At 40.1% G+C, this 20302-nt stretch overlaps 1 gene segment (V, D, J or C); it reads left to right on the top strand.

The window, feature by feature from the left end:
• Positions 1 to 847: 847 nt before the first annotated feature.
• Positions 848 to 1357, top strand: LOC126934476 (immunoglobulin kappa variable 1-39-like). The segment is given in 2 exon segments: positions 848 to 902; positions 1026 to 1357. Coding segments are annotated over 2 exon segments (387 nt in total).
• The last annotated feature ends 18945 nt before the right edge of the window (positions 1358 to 20302 follow it).

Genomic DNA, 20302 nt, shown 5'->3' with positions numbered 1-20302 from the left:
TCAGTTTATCGGAATCCAGTCTCCCACATTAGAGAGAGAAACAGATTTTTTTAAAGTAATCAGATTTCCCATCACTATTCATCCTTCATGCTGATGAACTGTGAGAAATCTTAACCAGTGGCAAAAAGAAGGCAGAATATGGGGCTCACCAAACCAAGAATAAGGTGCAGCTAGTCTCTGAGTATTAAAAAGACCTACAGCTCTGAATAACGGTGTGTCTGTAAATGGTGCATGCATTGAAGAATCACGGTACCATCTTTGCATATCTGCAGTGAATTGCTTGACCTAATACTGGTAATTACAATGACTTAGGGATATCACAAAATTATTTTGAGAACATCTAACATGCTTATGATAATTTTTATTAAAAAATTAATTTCACACTTATAAAAATGTAGTATATCACAAAGTATTCCTTCCCACAACTGAAATAACTTCACAGCATGTTGAAGAACGGATAGTTCCACCCTCTAAGACTTTATTCAATAAACCACATGCATGCACACACACACACACACAAAGACATATTTTCCTAGTTACCCCCAATACAATTTTAAAATGCATGACTCCATGTAGTTCTCACAACTGCTTCAAGGTTTGGAAACAGATGCCCAATAAATTACTTGGTAACAAAAAGTCCATCTTGGAGAAATATATTCTCCGCAGACAAATCTCCGCTGCCGTGGTATGCCCTCAAACACCTGGGGACACTGAGCCTGTGCTGAGTTACTGAGATGAGCTACCCCCTGCTGATTTTCATGTTCCCAGAGCACAGCCCCCTGCCCTGAAGACTTATTGCTAGGCTGGTCACACCCTGTGCAGGAGTCAGACCCAGTCAGGACACAGCATGGACATGAGGGTTCCCGCTCAGCTCCTGGGGTTCCTGCTTCTCTGGCTCTTGGGTAAGAAAGAAGACCACTAGGAATTTATTCAGCCCAGTGTGATCAGTACTGTCTGGGTCTTCAGGGATGTCTTCTTATAACATGATTAAGTGTGTAAATTGTCTTAAATGTTTCCAATTTCAGGGGTCAGGTGTGACATCCAGATGACCCAGGCTCCATCCTTCCTGTCTGCATCTGTAGGAGACAGAGTCACCATCACTTGCCAGGCAAGTCAGAGCATTAGCAATGATTTAGCCTGGTATCAGCAGAAACCAGGGAAATCCCCTACGCTCCTGATCTATGATGCAACCAACCTGCACACCGGGGTCCCATCGCGGTTCAGTGGCAGTGGATCTGGGGCAGATTATTCTCTCACCATCAGCAGCCTGGAGCTGGAAGATTTTGCAGCTTATTACTGTCAACAGGAGTACAGCTACCCTCCCACGCTGTTAAAAGCCAGAACAAAAACCCCTTAGGGAAGTCGATATGTGAGGCTGGGCTACCCCAGCCGCTCCTCCTGGTACTTTCATCTGCTGAAAGCATTTCTCAGATGCAGCCAAGGTTTGAAGGTTTTGGTAAGAGGGGCCAGGGAGGCTCTCTGCATTCTAACTCTTTCTTCCATGTCAGCCCAGCAGCAGAGACTAGGCAATGTCTCTCCTGACTTAATAAAGGAAAGCAATGATGATACCTGGGGAATCCATTTTATGGCCTCAATCAGTGTTCATACATCAAAAGATTAAGATGCTCTGCATATTCCAAGAAAAATACCTGTAATTATAAACAGGGAATTATAATTCAAAATACAAGCCTGGGGTTATGGTTATCAAGGAAGCTGATGCTAGAAACAGGGGAATCTCTGATGGTCCATCAGAAGCCAGAGTGCATCTAACCATGAAGGTCTGGGCTGCCTTACATGTGGTCCTTGGACCTGTCTAGGAAGTCTAGATTTGAGGATGCTGATGTTCTTGGCTGCCTGCAGCACCTTTCCATGTGATTTTCCAGTTCTCAATTCAGTCCAAGGGCCTACCTGCAGATGTCAATGAATATTGAATCATCCTTTTCTGACTTTTAAATATCATGAGAGGACATCTCATTGAGCAACTCTACAAGACACCATAAAGGGAAAACGGGTTTTGGGAGATGTACTTCTGGAAATGCCTATAATAATGGGGAGTTGAGATCTGATAGCCAAGTAAGGTTAATATTCTCCCAAATCTCAAAATTTTGGGGGTATGCAATGGCCCCAGAATACCCTGGCATGTGCTTCCATGTACTATTAGCAAGTCTGGGATCATTGCAAGCTAATTTCATTTAGTCATAAAGTAAAAAGAAAAATGAGAAACTTTCTTAGAATACATAGCAATCTTTTGACAAACAAATGAAAATCTTTCCTTGAAAAACCAAACAAGAAAACCAACTTGTTCACATAGTGTATTTTTCCTTAATGTGAAAACACTTTGCCACTTAAAATTTGTCCAGATTTCAGCCACATCCTCAGCATCACTCTGAGCGTGTGACAAACGCAAAGTAGCAGATGCACCTTAGATGGATTGCATGCTACTCTGCTTTTTCACAAGTGTCCTGCAGCAGAACCACCCTGCTAAGCCCTTCTTTGATCAGTCAGATAATTGTTAACATGAACAAGAAAATAAAGGGTTAGTGGTATTAGCCACTGAGTTTTGAAATGTCATATACTTTTACATACATTTTTTCATAAATGAGGAAATTTTCCCAGTTTTTAATCAAATACTAGTTTTAGTTTCTTCTCAAAATATTTATCAATAGATTACCAATTATTCATATTAGGACCATCAATTTTGATAAAATATATCTATCTATATAAGTGGATGTTTTGATATTATATTTGTTACCTTTTACCCAGGTGGTCAAATCAGAAAAGGCTATTAGCTCAGCCTGAGTGTACAATTTCTGTTCTTGACCACAGAATTGTATCCTTGTGTCCTCCTGTCTCACCAATCACCTGGACTAAATGAGATGGTGCCTGGCATGAGACTGTAAGAAATAAAATAGAAGCCTATGGTCCCACTTTGCTCCTTCTACCCCACATGTGCCTGATTGTCTGTCTCCCTTGATGCATGGCAGAAGCTGGTTGGAATGAGAGTTGATCAGAACTTTATCTTCTAAGTATAGTTTTCACTTCCTGCTTAGTGATCTCTCCTGAGGGTCCTGAAGCATCCTCAAAGAGTAACACTCAAGTAACCCCAGCACTGCAGGTGCAAGGATGTCACAATTGCACAGATGAGCAGGACTCAGACTCTGACCCCTCAGAGTACCAATATCCACTCCCTGAAGACAGATAATGGTGCTGTCCAAGCAGGCAGGTAGCAACTCCTTGAGTGATTTTTAAAGTTCCATACCACTCATTCTGCACAATATTTTCATCAACCCAGACTCGGGACCTCTTCTCCTTAATAGTTTTGAGAAACTCTGTTCATGTTCCTGAATCTCATTTACTATAAATCTGTTCCTTTCCTTCAAGCAGTTAAACTATTTTGCTTTCCCAGCCTTTCTCTAGGTCTCAAGGAAGCAGTTTTATTAATGGTACTCCAAATTCCAATGGAATATTCATCCATTCTGGAATTAGAGCTTCATGCACAGCCAGAAAACACCCATGCAACAGTCCACATCTTATCTTGGCAGGCCCTGAAGTCAAGCCTTTGGGGTTGCAGAGAGAACTTTAATGCTTACAGTTTGTATGGCATTAGTAAAGTTACTTAATCTTCCGTTGCCTCAGTTTCCAAATTTGCGATACTGTGACAATAATAGGTTCTACCTTATAGATCTACTTACAATTTAAATATGATAAAGCACTTAGAACAGTATCCAACATATAATACATGGTTCTATAAATTTTGATGGTCTTATTGCTATAATACTTAACACCATAATTATCATCATTTTCATAACTCGACTAACTTTACAGAAACTTATGGGTAAAAGTATTAAATTCAGTTCAAGTTAATTTCATCTACAGCCCATTAGATGATAGAATAGGGTGTTTCACTACAACTAACAACTAGCTAACAACTCTTAAACTCCTAATGATTTGGTATTGTTCTATGCTAACATGCTCAGACCTTTATTCATGCCCACCCATATCTGTCCAATGCCTTTCTTCTCAACATCCATTATCAAAATGTTAACCCACGAAATATTTAAATATCGTATTGCTGTCGCTTTTTTTTTTTTTTTTTTTTTTTTTTTTTTGAGACGGAGTCTCGCTCTCTCGCCCAGGCCGGAGTGCAGTGGTGTGATCTAGGCTCACTGCAAGCTCTGCCTCCCGGGTTCACGTCATTCTTCTGCCTGCCTCAGCCTCCCGAGTAGCTGGGACTACAGGCACCCACCACCACACCCAGCTAATTTTTTGTATTTTTAGTAGAGATGGGGTTTCACCGTATTAGCCAGGATGGTCTGGATCTCCTGACCTCGTGATCCGCCTGCCTCGACCTCCCAAAGTGCTGGGATTACAGGCGTGAGCCACCACGCCCAGCCACTGTCGCTCTTTTTAATGTAATCCTTATTCCATCTTTTACATCTTTTCTCTATCTAATATTTGTGCAGTAACTCAGAACTTAATCTCAAGGTTTTTTTGACATGCTTCTATGCTAATGATGTAGTTTATTCAATGTAGTTTATTCTCTTATTTGCTGAATTGCTGTGAAAACAAACTCTTTTAAGTTCAGGCCCTTCTAAGACCTCAGACCTACAGGGAGCACGCACACACACACACACACACACACACACACACACAAAGAGCTAAGTGAAAATGCATGAATAAGAGTGATTTGGTAAGCTGAAGTGTCACTTCACCTTTTTAAAAAGCCATCTATTTTTTCTGGCAAAAGTTTTCAAGTTCTGTACATTTGATTTTTTAAAATAAGCCATGTGTGACTTTATCAAACATTTTTCTTCTAAAGCCTTTTTTCTCCAAAAGCCGAGGTCATGTTAACTATATCCTGTAAAGTCTGATTGACTCTTCTCTGATATTTTCTCTAGGTATATCCCAAAGTCTCTATTTTATTCTAATTTTTTTTTTTACCTTTCACAATCATCCAAAGGCACAATTCCATTCATTAGTCAACTACATCATAAATGGAAAAATTGGAAAAGTACCTGTTTTTAGAAATGATTGTCAGGCATATGTAACCACACATTCTTTAACTGAAGGACCTGAATCTCATATTTCCAGAAATAGTGTCTGAACTATATACATCCTGATATGGCACAGATGGTGCCTCAATCTCCTCAGGAGAAGTAGCTCAGTGTAAGCTATACCTGTCCATTTGATGTCTACAAAATTCTACATGTAGAAAATTCTATTTATTTATCTAAATTGTTGAGTTTTTAACAACTGTACACTTGTAGATAATATCATGTTTTAATAATTGCCTCTTTTGCTATCTCCAGGCTACCAACACTTCAGTGGCAGATGGCAGAAATATTTGCCATTTAAAAGTGAACTAGTTTATTTATTGCCAGGTTTGTTGGCTCACGGCTGTAATCCCAGCATTTTGGGAGACTGAGATAGGAGGATCACTTGCATCCAGGAGTTCAAGATCATCTTGGGCAGCATAGCAAAACCATATGTCAACAAAAAATAAAAAATATGGCCAGGCCTGGTGGCTTGTACCTGTGGTCACAGATAGTTGGAAGCCTGAGGTGAGAGGATTGCTTGAACCCGGGAGGATGAAGCTGTGGTGAGCTGTGATCACACCACTGCACTCCAGTCTGGGGAATGAAGTAAGACCCTGTCTCAAAAAAGTAAAAAAAAATCTTCAATATTCTCTATTGTGCAGTAAACTTTAAATGGTTTAAGCCTTAAAAACAAAAGTTAAAACAGGTTGAAACAGGAATAGATTATTCCTTTTAAAAAAGTCATCAAATGACCAAATATAAAGAGTGATTGAAGCAGTTGTCTTAGCTTTGTTTAAAACTTCCTTCCCAACAAGTGTTTCTGCTTATATTCACTAATCATTACCAACAATAAAACATGTTGACATTATATGGCTTCTGATATGATGCATTGAGGATACATCCCATCTGTAATATTTTCTCTAAAAATGAAAGATGTGAATTTAATCAATATAAGACATCTGATAAAACCAGTTAGAGGCACATTCTCCAAAGTAATTGGCCAGTACACTTCAAAAGTTTCAAGATCATGAAAGACAAATAAAACTGAGAAACTGGGGAATACTGAGGACAGAACAATTAAATAACTAACGAGATACTGGATTTTATCCTGGACCTAAAAAGGATATGACTGGAAAATCAGTGAAATCCAAATAGGATTGCAAATTACTTAACTAATAGCATTGTACCTATGTTAACTTTCTAGTTTTGATATTTATACTACAATATGCTTGATGTTGACATATGAAGAAGTTGAAGAAAGAATATATGGGAATAATCTTTATGATAGTATTCAAATTTTAAGCCTAGAAGCATTTCAAAATTAATCAAAATATATAAATAAAAATAACTAAGAAAACAGCATGGATTCTTATTAAACAACTTCATACAATTCATCATATTTTCCACCTTTCACTATCTGTGTTTCTCTTTTCTGTTATAGAGCACCCTGGCTCCCACTATGTAGAGTATATTCACTTATTCGCTCAATTCTAGAATATGCATAAGGTGTTTTACAAATTGATAGTGCATTCCTCTGAGAATGCAAAATCTAGGAATTAGAGTTCTACATTGTTAAGAGCTTTCTTTCTCTTTAAAAGTGAGGGTATTGAGTTCAAATTCTCAACTTCGAAATGGTTTATGTTTGTTCATACCGCCATTCTCTTTCAGTGTGACTATTATGTTCATTTAAATTTGGTTTAATGAAGGTATCTCTGTTTATGGTGTCACAAAGAATTAATTAAATCCTCCCAGCAAAGATAAACAACAAACATAAATATAAGTATAAAGCTTAAAAAAAGTTCAAAATATGTCAGCACTCTGAAAATCGACAAAACATTAAAAAAATGAGAACTGGCCGGGCGTGGTGGCTCAAGCCTGTAATCCCAGCACTTTGGGAGGCCGAGACGGGCGGATCAGAGGTCAGGAGATCGAGACCATCCTGGCTAACACGGTGAAACCCTGTCTCTACTAAAAAATACAAAAAACTAGCCGGGCGAGGTGGCGGGCGCCTGTAGTCCCAGCTACTCGGGAGGCTGAGGCAGGAGAATGGCGTAAACCCGGGAGGTGGGGCTTGCGGTGAGCTGAGATCCGGCCACTGTACTCCAGCCTGGGCGACACAGCGAGACTCCGTCTCAAAAAAAAAAAAAAAAAAAAAAAAAAAAAAAAAAATGAGAACTGTGTACTTTTTATAAAAATGCCAGTACTGTGAGTAAGGACAGGAAAAGTCTGTGGATTTTGCCTAAGACTGCGCCTTTCCACCCCACTTCAGTCAGCATGAATTGCAGAACTAGAGTTTTGCTAATATATGGACGGCAGCAGAAACTAGCAGCCTAAGATCAGACTTCAGTTGCGGGTAGCGGGTTCTAGAGCAAGATGCTTCAGCATTTCCAGCTAAATGTGATGGACTCTGTAGGAAATAAACAGAAAAAGCCCACGGCTTTGCCAGTCCAAGATTATGGCCCTGGTTAGGGCAAGTGGTACACCACCTGAAAGTTAAGAGAGGATTCCTGGAAATGACAGACTCATAGAATTGCTAAAATAATATCTACACTCATTTCTGGTGACTTAAGAGCTGCAGACATGAATAACAGGGATTTAAGTGGGCCCAGTGAGAAGTGAAAAGTGGGAGATAAGGATTGGCTGCAGTTTGCCTGTGTTCCTTAAATCACACACAGACAGATTCGCAGAAAGTATATTTATGAGCTCAAGTTACTTGAGCAAAATTTCTGCCCGAATCATTGGTGACTACTACCAAGCTATGAAAATACATCGGCAGCTCTTAGAAATCCAAATTAAATATTGAAGTTCAGAACAAAAAATGAGCAAATACATTAATAGGCAAATGCCAAAGAGCAATTTACATTCTTCTACATAAGTCCAGGTAAGGTACTAAAAATAAACTCATTAATGCTCAGAAAAATGAAATAGAATCCAGAGAGATGTTCAAGAGTCGTCTGTCTATAATGTGCAGTTTTAAATTAAAAAAAAAAAATACTGCAAAGAACCAGAAAAGTGGGACCTACATGAAGTGAACAATGTAAGTCAACTATAAAAACAGTCTGTGGATCCTGCCACTGACTCATTTTAAATACTGGCTTTAGCAAAGATTTTAAAAGTTATTAAAAAAATGTTCAAATTATTATTTTAAGACTATGTTCCAAGACTTTAAAAGACAAATATAAAGACAATGACTCAACAAGTAGGGACTTTCCATAGATAAATAGAAGCTATGACAATGGATCAAGTGGTAAATCTAGAAATGAAAAGTATAATAATCCTATTTTAAAATTCTCTAGCTATATCTAACAGCGGTTTAAGAGTGCAGAAAAACTGATGAAATAAAAACAACACTCAAAATTAATCCAAAGAAGGAAACAAATTTAAAGAAAAATGTTTAAGACCTCATAGATTTATAGATCAATCTGAAGAACACCAAAAATATGTAATGGGAATCACAAAGTTAAAGACAGAGAGAAAGTATCTAAAAAAAAATAAAATCTGAAAAGAAAAGTTGCAAAATCTTTTCAAAAATAATAATAAGACATTAATCTATACAAAAATAAGACAATGACACCTGTTCAGGATAAACACTATGAGATTCAGAATGAAACACATTGTAGTTAAAATGTTGAAAGACAGAGAAAATTTTGTATGCATCAAGATTCCCTGTGAAAAACTGAGTCACTATACACAGAGAAACAGTAATAAACTCTTTGGTTAACTTTTCGTTATGACCAACAAAGGCTAGAAGAGAGTAAAATGATATAACTAAATGAAGGGGTGGCGAGAAAGGACAACCAAGAATTCTATTTCCAGTGAAAATATCCTTCAAAAATAAAAGCAAATTAAAAATATTCCTTGGTAAATAAGGATGGACTCATTAATAGCAGATATGCCTGGAAGATATTCAAGAGGAAATCCTTCATAACCTCAGGTAATGACAGCAGAAAGCAGCTGAAGTCCACAAGCAGGAACAAAGTTTTCAAAAATAGTAAGGGGCAAGAAAGAATATTGAAAATACACAAAAACAACAGCAAACAAAAAATCTTTTCCTTCAATTTATGTGAGGTTAAAGCCAAGAACAACTTAAAACTACTGTGACAGATATTAGAATGACAATTACCACGGTTGGGATGCAAGGAGCAGTTGACTAAGATGGTGCATGAGGGAAGCATCAGGATAATTTGAGTTTGTATAGCTCTATCTGGACAGTAAATATACGTAAACTTTATTCAATTGCACATTAAAGATTTGTCCCCTATACTCTGTGTTTTATCTCTATTAATAAAAATGACAAAAGATAAAACCCAGACTCTTAAGCATAAAAAATTAAGAATAGCCAAATACTGATGAAACTCAACTTATTAGATGTGTAAAATGTGTTTTAGAAAGTACAAAATCAATAGAAATTTGATAGATAAAATGAAAGAAAAAATTTAAATATGACACTTCTGTCACTCGGACAACAGCAACTTTATCTTTATTAGTTACCCTCTAAACATAGAGTATATTTTATGTCACTTCGTTCATGCAAGATGTACTCCCCTTTTCCCTTGACTTTTTCCATCCCACTGCACCCACCAGGAAATTTGCATATTGTCCCCTAGGGAGGACCTTCCTTTGTGAGTCTGAGATAAAAGCTCAGCTCTTACCTTGCCTTGACCTGATCAGGACTCCTCAGGTCACCTCACAATGAAGCTCCCTGCTCAGCTCCTGGGGCTGCTAATGCTCCGGGTCCCTGGTAAGGACAGAAGGAGATGAGAGAGGAGAATAGGGTGGAAGGGTGAGCTCTGGGGGCCCCAGTGCCTCTCATGTGTGTCCTGTCCACGTATTAGATGTGCACATCTTGTCCTCTAGGATGGGGCATGTAATGTTTAGATTTGTGAGAGTGAGGAAGATTTCAGAAAGAGCAAGGACCTTTCCTTGCTCTGGGGAAGGCTCTAACATAGAAAGAAAGGGATGATGTGAGAGAATTCTATAGACTCCTGCATGCTCCGTAAATCTTGGTTATTTTTGAAATTGGATGTTTTTGGGATATGAACCAAAATTTTCACTCACAAAAATAATAATTAAGCATGAGAAAAAGTAACTGAAGGGAAATAATAAAAATGTCTCCTAATAATTACATGTAACCTTGCACTTCTCCTAATTATTTTAGGATCCAGTTGGAATATTGCAATGACCTAGGCTACACTCTCCCTGGCCACTACTCCTGGAGAGCTGGCCTCCATCTCCTGCAGGTCTAGTCAGGGCCTCCTATATAGTAATGGAAACATCTATTTGAATTGGTACCTGCAGAAGCCAGGTCAGCCTCCACAGCTCCTGATCTATGAAGTTTCCAACCAGTTTTCTAGGGTCCCAGACAGATTCAGTGGCAGTAAGTTAGGCACAGATTTTTGCACTGAAAATCAGCACGGTGGAGGCTCAGGATGTTGGAGTTGATTACTGCCAACAAGATACAAAAGTTCCTACCACAATGGTATAGTTCTGAACACAAACCTTCCTGTTGGGTGGCCGCAACCATCCACCCCAGCCACCCACATATGTTGTTTGTCTGGAGAGCAGGCATTATAGAGCAAGATGATGGAGGACTCAGGGGATGGGCTGCAGCAAATTGCTCTGGACTGTGAGAACCTGGGCTACACCAACCCTATCAGCTGCAACAGCCTTGGCCTGGCAGAACCTACATGAGAGTGAAGGGAGTCCAAGTGCCCTCTGAACAATCACACATGGCAGTGGAGAAAGCTAAATGAAAGTTCATGCTAATCCTTCCTGTCATCCCTACAATTTTTTTGTCAAATAGATCTAGTCAGTGTCACTGCTTTGTAAATAAGGCTGGTTCATGGAAACCCAAAACTAATATGCCTTTTGGATTTGATTTTTTTTTGAATAGTTACTGGTGCACATGTGGCTGGATTGGTTTAGTGACATAAAGACTTCCTCTCTCTGTCTCCACTTCACACTTACACTTTTTCTTAGCATGTATATCCAGTAAAGGGGCAGAAACAACATTTTATATAATTGTACCAGGGAGTACGCAAGTAAAACTGCTTACTTTCCTAGTTTATGGCTACTAGATAGATTTTGTTAAATCTACTTAAAAACAGAAGTCATGTGTTCAATGTCTTTGATCACTCCCCGGAATGGCAGATTGAAATAAAAAGAGAGATTTCGGAATTTTGAAAATAGTCAACCAAGCCTGGAAGAATGAGAAGGCATGCGTTTGTATGGCATATTCAACAGAATTTTGAAAAATATAAGATAATATAAGGCAACGTTTTGCCTAATAAAAAAGAAGAATGTTAGGATTTGGGACTGTGGCAATGTAGATGAGCATGAAGAACACACGGCAAAGGTCAACTGTTGGTGCAAACCCAGCTCCATTTCTCATTCTGTTGGGGTCCCTATGCTGGTAGGGTTGAGGTTGAGCTACCAACCCAGATGGAAATTGGTAAGTATTTCTTGGAAAGAATCACAATGTTGAATAGACTCCTGCCTGGCCTTCAGGTCTGTGCCCTGGTGTCACTACAAGCTTATGGGAAACTTGTGTATCACACAAGGCTCTAGGACTTTAGTGACTCGAGGGTTATGGAAGTTCCTGTGCAAAAACACCTTAGGTCTTGTCACATCTTCAAGTCAACCCAGCAGGAAATAGGTAAGCTTCCCAAAGTTGATTTTTCCCATATCATATATCTGAGGATGAAATGAGAAAAAAACCCGATAACTCAGAAGACACCTTACATCAAAACAATTAAGATATTAACCAGGGTTGAGTTAGGGCCGTGGAGATCAGCAGGAGATGCAGTGACAGGAGCTCAAGGCCCATGTCTCAGACCTGCACAAAGGATAATCAGTGTTGCTTTTTAAGGGAAGTCCACGAGATGTGGGTGGGAGGTTTCACTCTACCATTTAGATCCAGCTGCCAGCCAGATCTAACCCAGACCTCAGCAAATATCACAAGAAATCCAGCCTGGTGTCAAGGACTCAGCTCTTGTCCTTTCTGTTAAGGCAGCTCTAAGCAACTGCCAAACTCAGGTGGATTGTCTTCCCCAGGAGAATCCCTCTGCCTGGGCCAAGTCCCCCCAACACTCACATTTGAGAAATTTCACTAAAGAACACAGTGACAGAATAGTATCAGCTCAAATGCAAAAGTGTATTTCTTCTATGGAATTTTAGGTAATCTGTTCTTCATTTCTTCTATAGCACTCCTATGTCATCAAAATCATGATGCTTTTAAGTTATTATTTATTCTGTTCTGCTTTTTCTGCATTTGTTTTTGTTTCTCACCTAAGACCTACTGCGTCAGAACTGAAAGCGAACTTTTTGAAAATTTTAAATTATAATGTGGGAATTCCGGCTTTGTTACTATACTGGAAGAAATTCACATTGAGAAGTCAGCAAATGCATGTGACAAGATCACACCTATGTTGAAAATGAAGGAAAATAATACAATAATTGAAGGAATGATGGTGATCATGTCAGAGTTTGTAATGCTTGATACTACATATGATTGTCATATTCCAGTAATTAATATATAGAACAATATGCCTTAAACATACATTTAACAGAGTGCGCTAATGTTTTTTATGCAGGACAGGGAATATCAATTATGGTGTTATGTAATGGTAGAAGTAATACAAGTTTAAATTAACCAACAATAAAAAGTATATGTTTATTATAATTTGAGACCCATGGCAATAACGCTGGCACTGCCCATGTTTCTGGAGGCAGCAGGCCAGTGGTGCTCACAGCTGTACATAGCATCCAGAACCTGTTCTATTGCTCATGCAAATGGTCTCACTTAGTCGAACATTAGACAGCCACAGTGGTCTATTGTCATTATTGCTCCAAATCCTGTTTTATAGACTCTCTAATAATGTTTTCCCATGATTAAATATGAAATTTTGAATATATTTTGAGAGAATTAGCTTACGATATTTACGAATCTCAAAGGAATATTTAAGGAATCTTGAAGACATGTTAGTATAAACAAATATTAAGGTATTTTGCAAATATTATACTACACCAACCGAAGGTAGATCAGAATAAAATATCTCTTATAAAGTATGCTTTGCAGGCTTTCCATTAGGTCTCAGGCCTAGTCAATGTCAGCACACGTAGGACAGATATCACGCTCAGTATTTGTACTCTGATACTTGAGGAAGCTGAAGAAGCCACAACACCCTAGGGTGGCCCTCGCCCCGATGAATCACACTATCATACAATCCACCCCCACAGAGAGTAGGCAGGACCTATGACTTGCTTCTAACCAACGTTGTACAGTAAAAGTGGTGAGATGTCTTGCCAGTGTTGTATAGTATTGTATAAGCCTTGGCAGACTGGAGAAAGACACTTACTGGCCTTGAACAAACAAACAGCCATGTATGCCTTGCCTGTGTCAGCATCACATGGCAGGAAATTATTCACAAGCTCTAGCAGTTGAGAGCAGACTCCATCCAAGAGCCACACATGGAACGAACCCAAACGCTCATCAATGATTGGCTGAATAAAGAAAATGTAGTACATATACACCATAGAATACTATGAAGTCATAGGAAGGAATGAGATTATGTCCTTTGCAGGGGCATAGATGAAGCTGGAAACCATCACCCTGAGCAGACTAACACAGGAACAGAAAACCAAACACTGCATGTTCTCACTCACAAGAGGGAGTTGAACAATGAGAACATATGGACACACAGAGGGGAACAACACACACCAGGGCCTGTTGCAGGGTGGAGGTGAGGGGAGGGAACTTAGAGGATGGGTCAATAGGTGCAGAAACCACCATGGCACACGTATACCCCTGTAACAAATCTGCACGTTCTGCACTTGTATCGCGTGTTGTTTTTTTTTTAGAAGAAATAAAGAGAAAAAGAAAAGAAATTGAACCCGTAAGTCATAGAGATGCAAGAAAATGAGTTCTGCAACAATCTGAAAGAACTTTGAAGTGCATGTGTTCTCAGGTGAGTTTCATGTGAGAACACAGCCCAGTCTGCCTTTAATACAGTCCTGTGAAGTCCTGTGGACAGAAACAATGAGGCCATGTGCAGATCCTGACTCAGAAACTGTGAGATCATAAAAGAGTGTAGCCTTAAGCTGACAAATCTGTGGTATTTGTTATCTGGCAATAAAAAGTAACACATGTATTAAGTACAAAAAATGGATATAAGAGCAGCCATGCCACTTACATTAAAAGCACATAGTGCATGTGTACATGCATATATATATATATATATATGCATGTGTACATGCATATATATATATATATATATGCATGTGTATGCACATATATAAACACATGCATACGTGTGTGTAAAAACTGAAGGTATAAAATAAATTGTCTCAGCTTCCACCTTATGAAACTATATAAAGAAGAACAATTTAAATCTAAAGATTAAAAGCATGAAAACAGGCCAGGCATGGTTCCTCACGCCTGTAATTCCAGCACTTTGTGGGAGCCGAGGCCGGTGGGTTGCTTCGAGCTCAGGAACTCGAGACCAGTTGGGCAACATGACGAGACTCCCATCTTTACAAAAAATACTACAAAAAATTAGCGGGGCATTGGTGGCTCATGCCTGTAGTTCCAGATACTCAGGAAGCTGAGGCTGGAGAATCGTTTGGGCCCAGGAAATGGAGGCTGCCCTGAACCGAGATCGAGTCACTGCACTCCAGCCTGGGTGAGTGACAGAGAGACATACAGTCTCAAAAAAAAAAAAAAAAAAAAAAAAAAAGAGAAGAAGAAGAAAATAAGAAATATTACAGCAGCAATCAACAATAAAACTGCAAACAGAAAAGTCATAGTGAACACCAAGCATAGCAAAGACTGGTTCTATGGAAAGAACTATGTTGTTTAGTTTCTGTATGTTCGGAAATTACCAGTTTATGTTGTTTTCAATATTGATTTCTAGTTTGATTCCTCTGTAATCAGACAATATATTTACAATGATTTTAATTATTTTAACTGCATTGAGGTGTTATGTGGGAAGAATATATCCTGTTACGGAATATGTTCTGTGGGCAGCTGGAACAAAAAATGTGAACTTCCTCTATTATGGATTGGAATATTCTATAAATGTCAGTCAGGTCCTGTGGATTGATGATATTGTTGGGTTCTTCTGTATCCTTGCTGTTTTCTATTTGTTCTCTCAGAGGTTAAGAAGGGGTACTGAAGTCTCCAAGGGTAAATGTTCTTTTAGTTTTTGCCACATGCATTGCACTATGTTGCTTTGTTGCTTGGTGCATACACATTTAGAATTACTTTGTCTTCTTTTGGAATGACTTTTTTTTTTTTTCATTATGTAAATACCTTTCAGTCCCTGGTAACTTTCTTTGGCCCTGTAGTCTACTTTATCTGATGTTAATGATAGCGACCTCTTTTTAAAAAATATTTGCATGGTATTTATTTTTTATTCCTTTTATATCCAAATATTCAAATTGTTTTATATACTGTTATGTTTGGTGTGTCAGACAACATAGTGTTGGAAAATTTCTTATTGATTCACACATCACTGTCTATTTTCAGATTTCGTAATATGCATGTTTAATGTAATTATTGGTATGTTAAGGCTTAAGTCTGAACTCCGTATTTTTTGCTTTATGTTTTTGTTTCTCTGTTTTGTTTCCCCTCCTTCCTGGAGGTAACTCGAATGTTTTTACAATTTCATTTTCATTTTACTTATAGCTTTTAAAATTATTCTTGTATTTCTTTTTATAGTGATTTTTAAATTGGTTGCTACAGTATTTCCTTTACATGCATAGCTTCTCACAGTATGTTGGTGTCAATATTTTATCATTCACATCAAATAATAGAATTGTACCTTCCTTTGTGTCCTTCGTTCTCCCCAATTTGTAACAGATTTTTAAAAAAGAATTCTTTTGCAGACATGGGGAACAACATCAGACAGTGTGACAACTTTGCTGCAATCATAACACATAAATCAGAAAATCATTGTATTCATCCATCTTTTAGTCTTTTATAGTATTTTTTCTCCAACAGGATTCAAGATTTTTTTTATTTTTATTTTTGGTTTTATCTTTCTAGGGCTTCTTTTGGCTACGTTTATGATGGGTCAGCTAACAAAAAATTCTTTTAGTTTCTCTATAATTGAGGAGACTTGATTTTTCCTTCCACTGGTCCTGGGACACATTTTTTGTTTAAAAGTTAGCAGCTTTGGTGTTCTGATGACATTGCTGGTCATTACTGTCTAAAACTGTGTCGTCTCTGCCGGGCATGGTGGCTTTTGCCTGTAATTCCAGCACTTTGGGAGGTCAGGTGGATGGATCACCTGAGGTCAGGAGTTCGAGACCAGCCTGGCCAACATGCCGAATTCCCATCTCTACTAAAAATACAAAAATTAGCCGGCTGTGGTGGCGGGTGCCTGTAATCCCAGCTACTCAGCAGGCTGGGGCAGGGGAATCTCTTGAATCCAGGAGGCGGAGATTGCAGTGAGCCAAGATCACGCAACAGCACTCCAGCTTAGGGGACAAGAGCGAGACTCTGTCTCAAAACAAAAAAAAAAAAAACAAAAAAAAAAAACCATGAAAACAAGAAAACCCAAAAAAACTGTATCATCTTACATGGCACCAAGCTGGGACTGTACCATGGTCAAGGTAGACAAAGCATGTGGGTGGATCTTTGGAAACTTCCCTGGATTCTGCTGCTTCCAATCCGGTGATGGAACCCTCTGTCTTGAAGACACTGATGGGGAAGCTGGAGACTGGGGCTTACAGGGTTGCCACTGGAATTTCAACTGGAAACAGAGGACAAATCTTCCCCAGTATTAATGATGTCCTGCTCTGTGGGCTTCCCAGAAGAGTCATGCTCACTGATCAAGGGGGAGGTGAATGCAGTGATCCCTGAGCAATGGTCTCAATCTCAGTCCCATGAGACATAGGCACTACTAGTAAACACTAGTAACTACAAACATGTGAACTAGAATTAAATGAAATTTAAAATTTTGTACCTCACTGAGCGTGGTGGCACAGGCCTATAATCCCAGCACTTTGGGAGGCCGAGGAGGGCGGATCGCTTGAGGCCAGGAGTTTGAGACCGACCTGGCCAACATGGTGAAACCCTGTCACTACTAAAAATACAAAATTTAGCCAGGCGTGGTGATGCATGCCTGTAATCCCAGCTACTTGGGTGGTTAAGGCATGAGGATCGCTTGTACACAGGAGGTGGAGGCTGCGGTGAACCATGATCGTACTACTGTGCTACATTTCATGTAGGTAGTAGTCAACATACGACTAAAGGCTAGACTACTGTGCATCATCAATATAGATATTTCATCATCTTTTGAATCTCTAACCTCTACCATGGCTGCATTTGGAGATACAACCTATAGGAAGGTAATTAGGTTTAAAAGAGGTGATAAAAGTGCAGCTCTGAATCAATAGGCTTAGTGTCTGTATAAAAAGAGACCCCACAGAGCTCTCCTACACATCTACCCTCTAGGCATGCACTGAGGAAAGGCCATGCGGGAACATGGACAGGAAGTGACATCTGAAAACCAGAGAGAGGGTCCTCACCAGAAAGCAAATCCTTCTGGACTTTGATCTTGGACTTGCCAGGATTCTAAACTGTTAGAAATAAATTATGTGGTTTGAGTCATCCAGCCCAGGGTATTTCGGTGTGGCAACCCCAGCAGAGGAATGCACCCATCCCCTCTCTGAGCAGGATCAGCCTCGGGAGGCCCTCATGGACACGGGGACCCAGCTTTGCTCCTCTTCCTCTTGCTGTTTTGTCTGGTGAGGAGGGAGAACTCAGGCTTCATCTTCAGTTTGTTTTCATTAAACAGAAACACTTACTTGACGGTGAAGTTGTCAGGCTGTTTTGCTTTCTAATTGTAATTTAATCAGACTGAATGAGCTACCTGCTGGGTATTGATATTTGGAGACGTTCATGTTTGTTCCCCCACTTAGATGCCAGTGTGGACGTTATGTGGACCCTGTCTCCAGCTCCTCTCACTGTTTCCCAGGAGAGAAGGTCACTGTCATCTGCAGGGCCAGTCAGAGTATTAACAGCATCCTAGCCTGGCTCCATTGGAAACCAGGCCTGGCTCTGAGTCCCCGCTGGCTCCTGCTGCCCCCCCTAGAGACCATGCCTGCCCCCGTTGGGGCGATGGACCTGGATAGATGTCACTCTGGCCATCAACAGCCAAGCTGTCTTCAGGAGCATGTGCCACTCCTCCTGTCACCACATGAGCACAAACCTCTCCCCAGTTGCAGGTCTAGGGGGCTGCTGAGGGTCTAGGGCTTTCTCGGGGGAACGGGCTGGGGACAGCACTGAAATTGCAAGCCCCCTTCTCCTCACATCTCCTTCCCACCTCCTCTGCGGGGCATCTCCAGTGCATCTTGTCAGTGTCACTGAATGGAGCACTTCAGAGTGTTTTCTCCCACCTCCTACTCTAGGTTTATGAGGCCAACTCATCCTCACTTCAGACAGGAGACATCCATGTCTTCAGAGTTGTGACCCTTGTTTATCTCACATCCCAGCCCAGTGTTGAGCTGGTAGTTCTGACCCCACACCCGGAATCCTTGGGGAAACGTCATGGTAAGCCAGTTGTAGCTCTTGAATACCAGAAAATGAAATGGCGAATATCCAGAAGCTTGTGCATGAGGGATTCATGGTCCAATGTGAATGGAGTCCCGGCAGCTGCGTGAGCGCTGAAAGCTGGGCAGAGAGATCCCACGTGGCTCCAGTCAGAGGGGAAGCTGGGGGTGGGCTGTGGAGTGGTTTCATCCTGTGACCACATAGCCACAGAACCCTGTGTGCTGTGCTTTCTCATGGGAGCCCCCAGGGGAGTAAAGCCCCACACTGAGCTCTGAGGACAAAAAGTTCTAGACCCATTGCTGAACTTCCCAGCTCCTGCAGCGCTGTGTTCCCCAGACTTGCCTCGGGTCACTCAGTGTCCTCAGCAATGGTAGGGTTACTGCTTGGCCCAGCAGGGACATGGGGAAAGTCCTGAGCTTCCTAACTCTTGGGATCTGTATAGGGAAAGGGGCCATGGGGTGCTGCACCATTGCTGGTTTTCAGTGTTCATGCTTAATTCATTGAACTTTAGAATCATACCTTATACCAACAATTAAAGTTATATATATTAAAATATAAATACACGTTATATTTAGTTATACTATATAGATATATAGTATATAAATGTATCAATACAACTTTTATCTGAAATATAGACAGATATTGAATATGTAAAGTTTATGTTATAAATACATACATATATACACATAATTTATATTTATTTATTTAGCATGTGCTCTTTTTTCTTCTAACTGTAACAGAGTCTGGCTAAGTAAAGACTCTGGGGACATTTGCTGTTCTTCCCTCTTTGGATCTATCAGGGTCCTGGCCACTCAGGACCAGTGAGGACACAGCTGAGAACAGCAGTCCCAAGAGCCCAGGCCCAGCTCTCAGGCCCTGGTGTCTCAGACTTTTGCTGTGGCTGCAGGGTTCCTATCAGAGGTTGCAATTGGAGGGTTTGCAAAGAAAAGCTTCCAGGCATTTTGTTATGGATTCTGGGGAGGGTGGTTAGAGGGTTGGTCTGGATTCCTGGCATGGAGGAGGCTGCAGTGAGTCCTGGGAAAGGCTGTGGCTATGGAAAGAAAGGACTTAGAACTCCAACCTGTGACCACAGCCTTAAGATTCCAGGGGTGGACCCTAACACAAATAGCCTCAGGCAAAAGCCAGGCTAAAAGTGTTATAGTCAATTATAATTATGTTTATTTTTCAAATGCTACACATAAATAGAGTAGTGGAGTTTTTATGGTGGAAAAAAATGCACATGAAACTCCGCTGTCTTTAATGGGGCATCTGTTTGTTGTAGAATATTGAAGAATTTGATTTGAAAATGACATCTGGCTAGTAATATCTTACATAGTCTCTTAATTCAATGATATTCAAGGATGCATAAAAAGGGAACTGGGTGTGTCTATGTGTGTGTATAGACAGACACACATACATATCCATTAAGGTGAATCATCTGTTAAACCCTCAGGACACTCCATGATATGCATAGTTCTCCATTTCACAGATGAGGAAATCAATGTCTAGAACTCAAGGGTGATTTGACCAAAGACATGGTCAGCAAGTGCAGGGGCTGAGATGGGAACCCAGGACTGTCTGATCATATTATGTTCCTTCCAGGCGGCCACCTTCATTCCATTGATGAGCCCATGGCCTATAAAAAGGAAAAAGAGACCATAAAGACAGTGTGGAATTTACAGCTCCCTGCTTCTTCTGCCTCACACCATGC

Source organism: Macaca thibetana, chromosome 13 (genome assembly GCF_024542745.1).
Source record: "Macaca thibetana thibetana isolate TM-01 chromosome 13, ASM2454274v1, whole genome shotgun sequence".
Lineage (NCBI taxonomy): Eukaryota > Metazoa > Chordata > Mammalia > Primates > Cercopithecidae > Macaca > Macaca thibetana.
This window is presented reverse-complemented; position numbering and strand designations above follow the sequence as displayed.